The sequence below is a fragment of the Rhinatrema bivittatum genome, chromosome 5 (assembly GCF_901001135.1).
Source record: "Rhinatrema bivittatum chromosome 5, aRhiBiv1.1, whole genome shotgun sequence".
Lineage (NCBI taxonomy): Eukaryota > Metazoa > Chordata > Amphibia > Gymnophiona > Rhinatrematidae > Rhinatrema > Rhinatrema bivittatum.
In genome coordinates, this window is record NC_042619.1 from 205,352,862 (window position 1) to 205,370,151 (window position 17,290).

The 17,290-nt window shown below is 41.4% G+C and overlaps 1 protein-coding gene across 3 annotated transcripts in view; it reads right to left on the reverse strand.

Annotated features, from left to right (window-relative positions):
* The window catches only part of POLA1 (DNA polymerase alpha 1, catalytic subunit), a 1,013,915-nt gene that overhangs the window by 977,526 nt on the left and 19,099 nt on the right, over positions 1 to 17,290 (reverse strand). For all 3 annotated transcript variants that reach the window (XM_029603088.1, XM_029603086.1, XM_029603087.1), the window contains exon 3: positions 10,950 to 11,046. In XM_029603088.1, the coding sequence (XP_029458948.1) occupies positions 10,950 to 11,046 (97 nt within the window). The remainder of the gene's footprint in view (positions 1 to 10,949; positions 11,047 to 17,290) is intronic.

The following is a 17,290-nucleotide window of genomic DNA, read 5'->3' on the forward strand; positions in this document are numbered from 1 at the left end:
TACTAATAAGCAGAATAATTGTTTCACAACAACTATGAACAGAACAACATCCAACAATTAAAAACTCATAAAAACTATTAAAAATTCTCCAAACACCAATAAAATATTTCAAAAAAAAAGCAGACACATCACATAATATTAAATAATTAAAATGGCAGTCAATCAAGAAAATAAACTTAAAAAGCCACCTTTACTTACCCCCTCCAGCAGCTCTCCTACTCCTCTTCCATGCAGGCTGTAGCACACACCAGAAGCAGCAGTAGTGGCTAAGCTCTATACTCATGGTCCTCTTCCTTAGGGCCCATGTCTCTCACACACACACACACCATACCAGTCATGCCCCCATGACCAGTTTCTGTCTTTCACACACCAATCATCTCCCAAACAGTCTTTGACAAACACACCAGTCACCTTCCTGAACAGTTTCTCTCATGCCATACACACACACAGGCTTCCCGCTCCCGTGTTCCACTTACATATATGGGCTTCTCACTCTCATAATCACTTTCTCACACACACTCACCAGTCTCTCACTCCCATGCTTGTTCTCTCCACATGCACAGGCTTCTCATTCCCATAATCACTTTCTCTCTCACACACACATACACACCAGTCACCTGATCTCTCTCATGCATATACACACACATAGGCTTCCCACTTCCATGTTCTGTCTTACATATACAGGCTTCTCCCTCCCATGCTGTGTCTCACACACACCCAGTTTCTCACTCCCATGCTCACTCTCTTCACATGCACAGGCTTTTCATTCCCATAATCACTTTCTCTCTGTTACACACACACACACACACAGACACACCCACACCAGTCTCTCTCTCATTTCCATGCTCGTTCTCCATGTGCACAGGCTTCTCATTCCCTGAATCACATTCTCTCACATTCAAATACACACCAGTCACACAGTCACCTTACCAACCAGTCTCTCTCTCATACATGCACACACACACACACAGGCTTCCCACTCCTATGCTCTCTCTCACATAATCAGGCTTCTCACTCCCATGCTTTCTTTCACATACACCCCCCACAACACCAGGCTTCTTACTCTCATGCTTTCTCACATACCCAGATTTCTCACTTCCATGCTTTTTCTCTCTTTCTCTCACACACACACACACCAGTCACATCCCTGTCTCACACTCTCACATACACATCAGTCATCTCCTTGAGCAGTCACTTTCATTGTCTCACATATACACATACATCAGCTCTCTGACCAGTTTCTCTCAATCACACACATGCTCTCGATCACTCACTTACACACAGGCTCTCAATCACACACACATTCTCTCACTTACACACTGGCTGCTTCTCTCACTTCCTCTCTCCCCCCCCCCCCCCAGCACAAATGGTAGCTGCAGCAGCCTCCTCCTCCAGCCCCCGCAGGCCAAGAAGGATGAATTCCATCGACCGCGGGAGGCTCATGCTGCTGTCTCCTTTCTCGATTACCGGCTGCTTCAATTGCTCGGGGGCCGATGCTGCAGCGGCCGCTGCTACTTTATCACGCGGCACGGCTCTTTCTTCTTCCCGCGCACCACTTCCTGTTCCGGGTCCGGGGGGGGGGGGGGAATGCAGGCGCGGGAAGAAGAAAAGGCCAGCCACGGGTGCCACAGCTTCTTTTAGCACTGCTGCCATTCCCAGTGGGCTTGAACGTGCTGATAGCCCGGCGGCAACGGCAGCAGGGAAGAAACAGCAGCGGGAGAGACCAGGAGCACTCGACACACCAGCCGGTGCTTGGCGACACACCGGTTGAGAACCGCTGCTCTAGAGGCATGGTGTTCCATAGTATAGGTCCTGCTAATGATAATGCCCTCTCTCTTACTTGAGTTAGTTTTGCTGTTCTAACAGAAGGTACAGTTAGAGGTGCTTTGTTGGCTGATCTCAGGTTTCTATGAGGGACATGTATACAAAGTGCTGTGTTCAGCAATTCTGCTTTTTCGTTAGGTATTAATTTGTGTATAATGCATAGGTTTTGTGATCAGATGAGACAAAAATGGAGCTTCTTTCCCAAAATTCAAAATGCTGTGTATGGTGCAAACCTAACACTGCCCATTCCTTAGCAAACCCCATCCCAACAGTAAAGTATGGGGGTAGCAGCATCATGTTGTAGGGATGCTTTCCCTCAGCAAGGATGGGAATTCTTATTAAAACTGGATGGTGCAACATACAGGGATAACAACCTGCTTCAGTCTGCTAAAAAACAAACTTGGAAGAAAGTTCACCTTTGCAGGACAATGATCGCAAGCACAAAGCCAAAGCAGCACAGGAGTGGTTGAAAAACAAAAGGTAAATGTTCTACAATGGCCAAGCCAAAGTTTAGATCTCAATCCAATCGAGAAATCTGTGGCACTATTTGAAAATTGCAGTCCATAAGCATCATCCAACCAACCTGAACAACCTGGAGCAAATCTGCCAGGAAGAATGAGCAAAAATCACTCCCAGAGTGCAAAAGCTGGTAGAAAGTTACCCCAACAGACAAAGCTGTTACTGCTGCAAAAGTTGATTCTACCAAGTACTAGTCTGAAGGAGCTGAACACTTTTGCAAGCAGCATGTTTCAATTTATTTTATTTTCCAAAAAAAAAAAATGCAGAGAAATAATGAATTGCGACTTTGAAAATTTACTTTAAGAGCATACTGGTTTGCAACAAACATACTGTCTGGAACAATCTGTGTGTCATTTTAATCCACACAAATCTGCTGACTTTTTTAGGGGGTTGAATACTTTTGCAAGACAACATATCTAATACTTTTGAAGTTTACACAACCTATTTCTACTACCTGTTCCATCATGCAATGAGATTTTATGCAATTAGGCGCCTTTGTGGTCTTATGTAGTAAAATCACTCGCATCACTGAACACTGCAACAATATTAATCAAGCCTGGGTTGAGGTACCACTTGTGCAGCACTGCGTGGAGGCATTGCATTCCCCTGTGGAGCTGCAGTTTTGCATTTTACAGCAATTGTTACCACATCATCTTTAGCTTGCCAGCTGATATATTTAGAACATATATGGGTTTTTCTTTTAAATTGTCATTCCTTGTGACCTTAATGACAGGACTGAAACATGTTTGCTTTTCTATTTACAAAAATTTATATTCTGCATAATCAACCTGTTCAGACGTGGATAACAAGAGACATTCACTTTTTTTTTTTGGACTTGTCATTTATGTGATTGGTTGAGCTGAACTTTTCATGGGTTTGAGCAGTAAGGACTGGGTGGCAGTTTTCATTTATTTGTGATTGGTTTAACTGTGTTTTTGGAAATGTGTAAAGCCATTTGGCTAGCATGTTTGTTTCATTTTTCAAATGTATGTTTTAAGTTGAATTGGTGTTGGTTTGGATTTAATCAGTGATAAATTACTGATGAGTTTTTGAAGTATTGCTTTTTCTGGGTTTTTTGTTTTTAAAAGAGTACACAAAATACTTATACTTTGTGATTTTATTTATTTATTTTTATTTTTTTTTAAGTTCCCCTGAAGCAGCCTCTTTTGAGACAAAACATAGGCCTGTGTAGGGATATAGGATACAATTACAGAAAAAGAACAAAATGTTTTTTAATAAAGAATTCTCTAATATCATAGAATTTATTTCAACATTTAGCATTATATAATTGCATCAAAATTATATCAAAATCATAAACATCACAAAACCAATAAAACAAACACAAATTTTCATGAAAAAGACAGCAATCTCCCACCCCTCAATCACCTTAAACCCATAAAGCTTCTATCATCCAAACCACATTCACATGAACCATATGGCCCAAACACACATCTGATTCATTCTTTTCAAGATGCAGCAAATATATTAACTATCGACAATATAGCTTCATACCAAACCGATGTAGCCTTGAAGGTAATAGCACTTTAGATCTTGTCCCACTTCAAAGCTGAATGCCACTTTGAAATTTCTCCTATTTCAGATCTCATCCCATTCAAAAACGTAGCTTTCCACCAGGAACTATGTAACTTCAAAGAACATGCCACATTAGATCTTGTCCCGCTTCAAATCTCTTCAAAGCTAGTGCTGCTTTAAATGTTATCCTACTTCAAAATGTTATCCTACCACAGGCCCATGTTTTGCCTCAAAGCTGAGGCTGCTTCAGAGGAACTAAAATACATACTACAACCAAATAAAGAACCATCAAAAAAATATAAATATATAAAATACTCAACATATACACTTACCATACAAATCTCAAATGAAAAAAAGCTTTTCACAAGGCACAAACACATCAGACCACCAAAAAAAACTAATAAAATGAATAAAATAGGTGATTGAGGAGTGGGAGATTGTTACGTTATCTTTTTCATGTAAATCTCTTAATGTTTGTATTTTATTTGTGATAGTTATGATTTATTTAATTTTGATGCAATTGTATAATGTTAAATATTTGATTTATGTAAATTGAATGATATAGAACTGATTTAAAAAGTTTTGTATGTTTACCCTTTCTGTAATAAGATTTTTTGCTGTAAGATAATATTTTTTAGTCAAATTTATCATATTATTTTGGGATACAGGATACAAAAACTATACAATTTTCACTGTAGATTCATAGAAACATTAGACTATGTGAATTTATATGACCATATTTCATGCCAGTTACAGTCTGTGTGATAAATGTATGCTAAGCATCAGTAAAATATAATCATAGGTCACGTGCAAAAATATTTTTGTTTTGTTTTACCTAAGTTTCAAATAGAAACATTTGCATTGATATAAGCACTGGTCAGGTTAGATACTAAGTATTTTATCTAATACTGAAGCAATGATAAAATCACCCGATATTGATTCAATGTTTCAAATTGTGGTATCTGAATCAATGTTGGCTGATTTTACAGTCACTTCAATATTGGACAAAACACCTATTATCTAACCAGACTAGCGCTTACATCAAGATATTTCTGCACATAAATGACCTATGATTATATTATAGTGACACTGTGCATAAATATAACACTTCAGATGCCATTGAAGAACAGCTGTAGCTGATGATGTTTGAAGAGCCTTTAAGACATCAATTATTCGTGCTTGTATATTGGATGAGGGCAAGGCTAATGCAAGAGTATTTGGTGCCCTAGGCTAACCTTCGGTCATGCACCCTCCCCTTTCCACTTACCTCTAAGCTCAGTACTTCCTCCTACCCGAAGCAGTGGCTCCAGAATAGTGCTCCCTTTTTTGATAGTATTAGTTCTGGCACAGCATCCCATTCTGGACATTTCTGCTTGCTGGAATTTGCCACCCCCAAACTCTGGTGCTCTAGGTCAGGGGTCCCCAACCACCGGTCCGCGGACCGGGACCGGGCCGTGGGAGTTTTTTGCCGGTCCGCAGCGCCGCCAAGCACCGGCAGGTGTGTCGCGCGCTCCCAGTCTCTCCCGCTGCCGTCGCCGCCGGGCTGTCAGCACGTTCAAGCCCAGTGGGAATGGCAGCGGTGCTAGAAGCTGTGCCACCCGCGGCTGGCCTTTTCTTCTTCCTGCGCCTGCCCCGACCTCCCATGACCCGGAACAGGAAGTGGTGCGCGGGAAGGAGAAAGAGTCGTGCCGCGTGATAAAGTAGCAGCGGCGGCTGCAGCATCGGTCCCCGAGCAATTGAAACAGCCGGTAATCGAGAAAGGGGTCAGCAGCAGGAGCCTCCCGCGGCTGATGGGATTCCTTCTTTCTTGGTCTGCGGGGGCTGCTGTAGCTCCCATTTGTGCGGGGGGGGGGGGGGGGGGAGAGGAACTGAGTGAGAGAAGCAGCCAGCCAGCCTGTGTGTGATTGACTGGTCAGAATGCTGATGTGTGTGTGTATGTGAGAGACAATGAAAGTGATTGCTCAGGGAGGTGACTGATGTGTGTGTGTGTGTGAGTGAGAGAAAAAGCATGGAAATGAGAAGTCTGGGTAAGTGGGAAAGCATGGGCGTAAGAAGCCTGGTGTTGTGGGGGTGAAAGAAAGCATGGGAGTGAGAAACCTGGGTGAGTGTGCATGCATGAGAGAGAGAGACTGCTTGGTAAGGTGACGGTGTGTGTGAGAGAAAAAGACTGGTGTGTGTGAATGCGATTCAGGGAATGAGAAGCTTGTGCACATGGAGAGTGAGCATGGAAATGAGAGAGACTGGTGTGTGTGTAACAGAGAATGTGATTCAGGGAATGAGAAGCTTGTGCATGTGAAGAGAGTGAGCATGGGAGTGAGAAACCTGGGTGTGTGTGAGACACAGCATGGGAGAGAGAAGCCTGTATTTCTGAAAGAGAACATGGGAGTGAGAGACTGGTGAGTGTGTATGTGAGAGAGAGAAAGTGATTATGGGAATGAGAAGCCTGTGCATGTGGAGAGAACAAGCATGGGAGTGAGAGACTGGTGAGTGAGAGTATGTGTGTGTGTGTGTGTGTGAGAGAGAGAGAGACAGAGAAAGTGATTATGAGAGTGAGAAGCCCATATATGTAAGTAGAACACGGGAGTGGGAAGCCTGTGTGTGTGTGTATATGGCATGAGAGAAACTGTTCAGGAAGGTGACTGGTGTGTGTGTGCCAAAGACTGTTTGGGAGATGATTGGTGTGTGAGAGACAGAAACTGGTCATGGGGGCATGACTGGTATGGTGTGTGTGTGAGAGACATGGGCACTGAGGAAGAGGACCATGAGTATAGAGCTTAGCTTCTACTGCTGTTTCTGGTGTGTGCCACGGCCTGCAGGGAAGGGGAGTAGGAGAGCTGCTGGAGGGGGTAAGTAAAGGTGGCTTTTTAAGTTTATTTTTCTTGACTGCCATTTTAATTGTGTGATGTCTGCTTTTTTGAAATATTTTATTGGTGTTTGGAGAATGTTTAATAGTTTTTATGAGTTTTTAATTGTTGGATGTTATTCTGTTCATAGCTGTTTTGAAACATTTATTCTGCTTATTAGTATAGTTTTACAATTATTTCTGTGTGGGGATCTATAGTTGCTTGCTTGTTCTGTTTTCCTAATAAGAGGTGTATTGGTTTTTAAGGCCTGATTTAATATTTGTAGTGTTGCCTTTTCATAGATAGGGTTGCTCCTGTTTGAGTGTATTCCATTATACAGGTGTAACCGTGTGCGGATTAGTTTATGTGCATTACTACAGATCCTGGGAGGATGTTAGGTCGGTTCTGTGTCTGTTACCGAGATGAGATATTTTGCTAGCATGTAAGCGTTTGTATCGGTTTTATTTGTTGTGTTTTCTCAAGAGGACATGCATTGGTGGTAAACTGCTGTCTTTTCATAAGTAGGGCTATTGAGCCTGGAAGTAGAAGGAGTTTGAGTTGCTGTTACTGAGATGTCACCAGAACCAGAATATCTTTTTTGTAGGGTGAGTTGTTTGGGGAATGTCATAATTCTGCTTTACATCCATTATTGTGGGTCAGGGGGGTTCCCGTGGATACAAACTGTACTTTTACATCTAGCCCCGTGACGATCATGGGTCAGTGTGCCATGCATGTCAGAACCTATGGTGAGTTGAGTCACATTCACATTATAAATGTCATAATTAAATGATAAGTGTGCACTAAACTCCAACCCCCTCCATAACCCCGCCCCATATGACCAAAGCCCCGCCCCTGCCCCACCCTGCCGGGCCATGGAAAAATGGTCTTGCTTGAAGCCGGTCCCTGGTGCAAAAAAGGTTGGGGGACCACTGCTCTAGGTGACCACCTAATTTATCTCCTTGTCCCTCAACAAGGACATCAGTTTTAAGGCGATAACTAAAACATCTTGAGAAAAATGTAGCTATTTTGGGTGGGTTTAGAAAGGGTAGGGTGAGTAAAAGGTTGGTATGGGGGTTTTTTTGTGGGGTTTTTTTTAATGTGTTTGATTTATAATATTTATGATTTATATCTAAGTTTTTGAGTATGTTCTTATATTTTCATATTTTGGGTAATTGTGTGTGTTATGCATATACTTATGGATACATTGAACTTGTATTAAAGACTTTTTATTCTTTGAAATTTTAATTATTTTGCTAGATTGCTATAGGGTTTAAGTTGTATTTTTGAAAGTTTATGCACAAATAACCTGTTTTTTTAATATTGATTTATAATTCTGGGATTGTGTTACTTTATCCAGAGTTTTGTTTACCTTAATTATTGAACAAGCCAAGAAGATGGAGGACTGAAAGAACAAATTATATCATGTTTGGGATTTAAAAAAAAAAAAGAAAAAGGCTACTGTGTCACAGCATGTGAGCCCTTGGCTGTGGCGTAGTTGACGAAGCCTGGCAGGCAAACCTGCTAGGCCCACATCGACAGCAAGTGGACATGCTCGAACTGGAATGAGACCTGGGCTTCACCTATACCAGCTTGATCCCTTGGGTTCTGGGGATCGGCAGGACTTGGGCAAATGTCCCAAAGAGAACACACTGAAGCTAAGGAGCAAGCAATGGTTGGGGCAGGCGGCAGAAAGACTTGGTCAAGGTCCAGGCTAGGGTCAAAGCATGAGCGATCAGTCCAAGGAGAAGCAAGGGTCAAGACAAGGAGAGGAGAGGCAAGAGCAAGGCAGGGACAGGGGCAGGAGACACAGTCGGAAGCAAGAACACAGGAGGCACACAGGATCAGGAACAAGGCACAAACTGAATAGCAACACGTGCTGCAGAGCATAAGGACCTGTTGATGAGGCATTGGCTAGTTGCAAGTGATTTCCTTATATCCTTATGCAGGATATGATATCATCAGCCAGCACCACAGGAAGTGCCGGCTGGAGGACCTATAAAGGAAGTCCAGGGCTACAGGAATCAGCCATATTCTTTGGATGCAGCATGATGCCAGAGGTGCATCAGATTAGAGGCAAGGGGCATTACAATGTTATTGAGGTTTTTGATACTAGTTTCAGTGATTTCAAGAGAATCATTTTTATATGCCAATGACATACAGATTTTAGTAAGTTTGGGTCAGACCCAGTGGAAGTGCTAAAAATCTGTGATGATTGTATTTCTGTAGTGAGTGATTGGTTGAATCTGAATGGCTTAATTTTAAATTACAAGAAAACACATTTTACAAATTGGAGGAGACCCACTGACATATCACCTGTCTGTTGATGTGGAGATATTAACTAAAAGTGAAATAAAAATGTTGGATATACTGCTTGAGGACTGGACTTTTGAGAAACTAATCTCTATGGTGGTGCAGACAGCATTTATACACTTAAGAATGGCCTATCAACTGAGGTCTTTACGCAGACAGGCCTTGAAATCAGTAGTTCATGCTTCGGTTATGAGCACAATAGATTACTAAAATGGTATCTACCAGAGACTTACTAGATTAAAATGAGACATCTACCAGTTATTCAAAATATGGTGGCAAGAGTAATACTTCTTTGCTGAAAAAACTGCATTGGCTTCCTATAGTTCGTGGTGTAAGTTTAAGGCATTGGTCTTAGCTTTTAACGTATTGAAGGTTAACGACCACATCTAAGTAAGCTGTTGTCTTGGAGAACATCAAGTAGGCTGCAGAGATCTCAACAGCAATATCATGTACAAATACCATCTGTCAAGGCTTCAGAACAGAGCATTTTCTATGATCATTCTTAAGATGTAGAACAAGCTGCCTTTAGCGATTAGGGAAGTTTTTTGGTTTTTTTATATTCCGCTTTGATAATCTATTGAAATTTCATAAGAAATTGAAGGCCTGGTTAATGCTAAATAATAGAATTTAAAAGGGTCTTTTAAAATAATGATTTTGAGCAATTCTGTATTTTTAATTTATGAAAACAGATTGTATTATTTGCTGTTCTTATCTGACTATTGTATATCACCTTGGATAATTTATCTAAATCAGTAAGGCGGTTTATAAATAGTTTTTAAATAAATAAAACCATTGACCTGTTGAAATCTGAGCTGAAAGCAGCAAAGATGAAGCTGATTATAAGGGCAGCTCTGTATATCCTTTGCCTCGACAAGCCCTCTGAAATGAAGATTATTACTCGATCTACTGACAGAAGTGATGAGCTTTCAAAAAACTTTCAAGGATGGCACAACTATGACATTTGGTTAGGACGAGGAAGACAGAGTGGCCTGCAACTTCAGTACAGGGTGGGAGGGCTATGTTCAAGACAAGAAGGGGGGAAATTATGGTGTTTTCACTTTTATATGCAATTAAAAAACAAAACATAAGGATTTCTTGTGATCGATGATTACATCAAATTGAGCACTAGAAGGCAGAAATAGTAAATGCCTGCTGCTACTGTATGATGGTCCTTTATTCAAATGGATTTTGAGCTGAACATACAAAACTATTTATATTGAATGCTGATTTATACAGACATAACATTTCATTCATTACTGACTCTCCTAATACTGGTGGAACCCAACCTTTTAAACATGTCTATGGTCTGCCACAAAAGGATGTGTAAAGTTTTAAATAAATAGCTGACAAAACTGTGTACCAAAGAAATAGAAAAAAAGAAAAGAAAAATGTGAAAGTAATGCCATGGCACAATGTTTAGTACTGCATGCTTTCATACATGAGTCTCAGACTTGGAGACCAACTTCAATCTCTCATTCCTGAGTCCAGGAGCCTCATAAAGGGACAGTCATACTCCAGGAAGAAGATGGTGTTGACCCATTAACATTGTGGCATTGTAGATGATAAATAATTGACCTATCCAACCTGCTCTGTTTTTTTCTGGTCTACACTATTAAGGATATATTTCTGCCAAGACACCAATTTTTATTTTATTTTATTTTTTTTAAAGACAGTTTGGCATTTAACCCAGTTTAACATTTCTGCTATTTATTTACAAAACACCATCTTATTCTGAAGCAGCAGCAATCTGATGTCCACTTACTCCCTGGTACGGGCCACCCTGTAGCCCAGAAGCACAATTTTAAGCCAAATTTCTTTCCCCAATGTTACACCTGGCTGAGCACTGAAGCTGCCATAGGCATGACACCACCTTACAATGAAAGATCCTCAGAAGAATCTACAAAAGAAATCAAAGCCTACCATCATCCACAATCCAGTCATCCTCCTGGCGTTCTTGTACCATCCTGGAGTACTGCTCTTCATCAACTTCCTCATAGACACTGGTAAACTCTTCCACCTATATAGAGATATGAAAACAAGTTCTTTTCTCAGTCACAAGTGGTTAAAACCGTGTATGTGAACAAGCAAGGTTATCTACAGAACAGTGTACACTGTGCTGTATAAAACATTAATAAAAAAAAAAAGGCATAAAAATCCTCATCCAAAAGAAATATACTCAAATATATCAAAGGGATGAACATACAGTATTTTATATATAATTTGTATATACATAGGGTGGTATCATACCCTATGCTAATAGAGCATCAAGCTTAGTTCATTTACTACAAAAGCACAATATAATCATATACCAATATAACATCTCATATCAATCTTTTTTTTTGTATTTATGCACATAGAAAACATACTTATCGAGCATCCAAAAAGCCTTTTCCAAAATTTTAAGGCCCATATGTGAAAAATACAGGAACAGAAAAGCAAGTTATCAATCCAACATTCAAGCTCCAAACATACCCATATATCAAGAGATGGCAAAAAAAGATGCAAAGGAAGGGATTGGGTGTTTTTTTGGAGAGCTCCCTTTGCCTTTTTGCCATCTCTTGATATATAGATATGTTTGGAGTTTGAACACTGGAGCGATACCTTGCAAATTTGTTCCTGTATTTTTCACGTTTTTGGAAAAAAAAAAATTTGTGAGTGCGCAGATAAATACATTTATGCTGTGTGCGCATAAATACAAAAAATACTGTGCTATAGGGCTTTATGATTATATTGAGGTGCTTCTAAAGTAAATAAACTAAGCTTGATACTCTATTAGAGCAGAGTATGACATCTTACACTGCTGTATACAAAAAATGTATAAAAAAAATAGTATATGTTGCTCCTCATCCCTTTGGTGTATGAGTATAACACACCACACTGATCAAGTAGAGATGAAAACCAGTGTATGCTTGCTTTTTCCATCTTTATCCCATCTAACCTGAAATTCTCAAAATACGAGTATATTTTTAACATCATGGATGATTTAAGCACACCTAACCCATTTACCTTGTCAAGTAAAAAATTGTATAAAGAGAAATTTAGTATTACACCTCAATTTCCTTTCCTTGAGTCCTGCTACACCAATCCAAAAAAGTCTGAATTACTGCCTACTAATAGATAAAGATAGCACACACTTTCAGTAACATTGCCCAGTAAATAGGCTGGTGCAGCACTACCAATAGCTAGTATTTATGTCAAAGCAATGGAAAATACCAGTTACCCCTAAAATCACAACTATAAATAGAAATTTAATAAGGAACAAAAGAAACTCCTGTATTTTTGTCCTACTTGGAAAGCAAACTCTGCTGAGCAGGGACCATGTTTTCTGTGTGTCAGTAGGGCACCATGCATGCTAAATAGCACCACAGGAGACATAACACACACAGGAGAAGGAGATAAAGGCAGCCTCAGGTGCACCACAAAGGCAAAACATTTTATTACAACTCAAGGGCCATCATCAAGGATAACCGTGCACTATCCAGGAGAGTCCTAGACTGGTGGAGGATTCAAGGAAAGGAAATTAAGTAAGAATACATTTCTCCTTCCTTACCATCCTGCTACACCAGTCCAGACATATGGGTCATACCCAAGCCCATTCCAACATAGACCAGCAAAGATGCTCCGAGCAAGGATGCCCCAAGGCAGGCATTCTCAGAGCATCCCTTGGATTGCACTGCTAATCTGTAGTACCTACAAGTGAATCTAAGAAAGACCAAATGCTTGCCTTATAGATGTCCTCCAAATCAGGCACTACAGACTCTGCTCATGAGGAAGCCTGAGCCCTCATAAAATGAGTTTGAAGTGCCTACGGAACCTGTTGACCCATCAGCAAAAACCTGAGGAGATAATCTGCTTGATTTAGATTGACTGAGGATTTTGAAGCTGCCACTCCTTGAGAGGTCTGCCTTATTAAAAGCAGAAAGGGATTAGCCATCTTTTAAATACCTGGGGAAGATTCAAAGGACCTTTAATAAAAGGAGAGTAACTTTACCATGATATGCCCCTTTAAAAATACTGCCAAAAACAACCTTAGATAAAAAGATGTCACTGGTTAAAAGTGACCAAATATGCGGAGGTCTAGGAGGGATCACTGCTAAGTAAGATATGTAACTCTCGTCGTAGACCAATTAATTCTGGGCATAGGCCACTAGGGATACTTCTCTTAAGGAAAATCCTCTGAAAACACATGGCTAAACATCTCAGAAGGAGAAGACAAGAGTTCTAAGATCCAGATCCCATTGGATCAGAGTCTTGAAGGGTGGGGGCAAATACGCTCGGCACCGAATACCCTGAATACGATGTCTGCACTATAAAATAGCCACAATCAGGACCCCCATGGAATTAAGAGCTTAGCTCTTGTCAAAAAAATTCCTTTACAGGAAAGTCAGCAAGGATAGGATGTCCACATGACAAGATGAAACAGCTCAACACTTAGGTTTATACAACAAAAACAGAGTTGATTCCTGGTTTGCCAGTAATAGCAGTGACTATTCCCTAAAAGGTAGATTTTAAAAGCCTTGTGCATGCCAAAACAGCCACTTGCGCGTAACGTGTATGTTTTGTGTAGCACTTTGCTACAGCTCCCCATTAGATGCAGGAGTCTGGTGAACAATGGGGAGAGAACCTCTTTATAGGGCTCAGCCTGATCCTCTTTATATGGACCATTGTAAGGGGGCACTTTCATTCAGGGTGAGTTTTTGGGAGGTGGGTTGGGGTTAGGGGCTGTTACAGACACTGAGGTATCCATTGTAAAATCATCATTAAAGATTTTAACCTTATAAGTGATGAAAATTCTAAAAAGAAGAATTGATTTGTACACTGCCGTCTCTGCTAGCTGCATTGTACAAAATTCCTTTTCATCACCCCTCAAGCTGGTCATGACCTGATCTACATCCTCCTGGTCAGGCTGGGTTTGTGGAACAGATATGCCTAATTCAGCCAGAAAAAGCAGAATCAGAGGCCCTAGTTCCTCTCTTTGAAAGGCAGACCACCTTGGGAAAAATCACCTTCCACCGCCTGAATCTTTCCCATGTCCTCCTCCGTATCCTGCGGAAAATGAGAAGGGTCTGCATCGGGAGAACCACCCCCAGATGGCAAGTCCCAATCAAATTCTTCCGAGGAACCCAGAAGGGCCAAGGGCAGGCCCCCATAAGTCTGGGTCTCTTTCTGGGGGGGTAGGATGGGAAATCTGACATCCTCCGCTTTGCACCAGACAGCTCCTCAGCTTGACGAGCTGAAAAGACTTTGTGCATAAGAAGCACTAATTCTGACGAGAAGGGGGAGGAACTTTGTAAGTCCTCCTCCAGAGAATCCTGGTCCTCTCCCAATTGGCTCACAGAAGCACCCCCCCCCCCCGGCCTCCACCGTGGAGAAATCAGGAGAGAACACAGTTGGGAGATCCCCTCCCCCTGCTGCATGCTGTGCCTTAGCCGAAAAAGAATCCAAAATGGCTGCTGTTCCCACGCTCAGCAGGAATGGAGCCTCAGCCTCCCGCATGGTAGCTCCAGGCCCACCAGACCCCCACTGCAAGGAAGAAGCCGTCGCAGTCCCTGCCGAATTGACCCCTCCCCCCGAGCCATTGATGACAGCAGCCGGCCCGAGAAAGGCGCATGGCACTCTCTCCACAAGCAGCAAATCTGCCGGCCCCTGGAATGGCTGCGATCAGCTGACTATGTGGCGCACTGCAGAGCTGGCGCGCACCTGAGAGACTCCCCGGAAAAAAAGCCTGTGCACCCAAAGCCTACCTTCCCACCATGAACGGGGAACAGCTTCAATAAGTTCACAGGAAAAAAAAACAAAACACTCTTCCCTTCTCTCCCCCCCCCCCGAAACAAAATACAGAAAAAATATCTAAAAGCTTATCTAAAGGGTGGCAAAGGTACCTTCTCAGGCTCCTGAAGGTGAGGAAAATTGGACCACCAGTTGTTATCCCTGGCATGTTATCCCTGGCATGGTCCTACCAGGACGTGCCAGCCTCCTGGGAAGAAATCCTTCCTTTTTTTTCTCTATTTTTAAATAGGTTCAAGACCTGTAGGTTTTGCACCTCCTCAGTCTGCTGGAGACAAAAATACTGAGGAGCTGCAGGTGGCACACCGGGTTCAGAGGCAGTGTCTACAAAACTTTGTCTTCATCTGCTGGAAGGGAGGCAAAATCCAAGAGTCTGGACTGATCTGGGTACGTACAGGGAACAGTTCACCTTTATTCACCCCTTCAAAAAAAAAATAGAAGACAAGACTTCCCTTGGGTAAATCCATGCTGGCTGTGCTGCATGTTTTTCTATATGTTCTGTAATTTTGATCTTTAGAATAGTTTTCACTATTTTTCCCGGCACTGAAGTCAGGATCACCAATTATAGTTTCCCTGGATCAACCCTGGAACCCTTTTTAAAATATTATGGTTACATTGGCCACCCTCCAGTCTTCATTGTACAATGGACTATTTTAATGATAAGGATAGAAATTTTTACTAAGATTTGATATTTCATTTTTTTAGTTCTTTTATAACCCTGGGATTCATACCATCTGGACCAGGTGATTTGCTACTTTTTAGTTTGAAAATCTGGCCTACTACATCTTCCAGCTTCACCATGATTTGGTTCAGTTCATACAAATCAATACCTTTGAAAACAATCTTTGGAACCAGTACCTCCCCAACATCCTCATTAGTAAACGCAGAAGAAAATAATTAATTTAGCCTTTCCCACAATGGCCTTATCTTCCTTAAGAGTCCCTTTAACCCCTCGATCATCTAATAGTACATCCGACTCCATTACATATTTCCTGCTTCGGATATATTTTTTAAAGTCCTTATGAGTTTTTGCCTCTACCGCCAACATCATTTCAAATTCTCTCTTAGCCTGTCTTATCAATGTTTTACACTTAACTTGACAATGCTTATGCTTTTCCCCGTTTTCTTCAGATGGGTCCTTCTGTTAATTTTTGAAGGTTTTGTTTTTTTTAAGCATGCCAGTAATCATTTGGCCTTCCTTCCACCTTTTATAATACGTGGAATACATCTGGACTGTGCTTCTAAGATGGCATTTTTAAACAATGTCCACGCTTGTTATACACAACCTTTACAGCCGCATCTTTCAGTTTTGTTCTATTTTCCTCATTTTGTCAAAGTTTCCCTTTTGAAAGTTTAGTGTTAGAGCTGTAGATTTACTTATTGTCCCCCTTCCAGTCATTAGTTCAAATTTGATCATGTTATGATCACTGTTGCCAAGTGGCCCCACCACCATTCTCTCTCACCTCTCACTAAATACTGTGCTCCACTAAGAATTAGATCTAAAAGAGCTCCCTCTCTCTTCAGTTCCTGAACCAACTGCTCCATGAAGCAGTTATTTAATTCCATCCAGAAACATTACGTCTCTAGCATGTCCTGATGTTACATTTACCCAGTCAATATTGGGGTAATTGAAATCTAAATTAGAGGAGACAAAAAGTTACCCAAATAGAGAGACAATCAATTAAAAAAAAAAAAAAATCGGAACTCTAGTCGCTTTTTAATTATAGCCTAAATGAAGGTGTCAGCAAGTCAGATGTTATGTTTCCAGCGAAACCAACCAGTCTTCTCGATTATTCACCTTCATAACATTTTTTTAATGCACTATTAAATTTTTTCAAAGGAGATTTTTCTAAAACTTAAGTTATAGATCATAGTCCAGAGAATATATTTCAAAAAACAAATTTAAAAAGCATTGAATAGCACCCAACACAGCCAGTGTTTCGCTGATAGCTTCTTCAGGGGCATATGAAACTTATTTCAACTTAACTAAAGATATTGTTTAAGAAGTTTCATATGCCCCTGGAGCTCTGCCTGCCTCTGGAGATCTGCACGTGGAACAGGGAGCATTTCAGAGAATGCCACCCTGGAGGTTCTGAATTTCAGCTTTCTACTTAAAATCCTAAATTTGGCTTACAGAACCTCTCCCCCACATTTTCCTATGTCCTTCATGCCCACATGTACTACGACAGCCGGCTCCTCCCCAGCACTGTCTAAAATTCTATCTAGGTGACATTTGAGGTCCACCACCTTCGCACCAGGCAGGCAAGTTACCAGACGGTCCTCACATCCACCAGCCACCCAGCTATCTACATTTCTAATAAACAAACCACCAACTATGATGGCTGACCTAACCCTTCCCTCCTGGGCAGCAGCCCTGGAAGACTCGTCCTTGGTGTGAAGAGACAATGCATCACCCGGAGAGCAGGTCCTGGCTACAGGATCACTTCCTGCTAAACAAGGGAGATGCTTTCCAA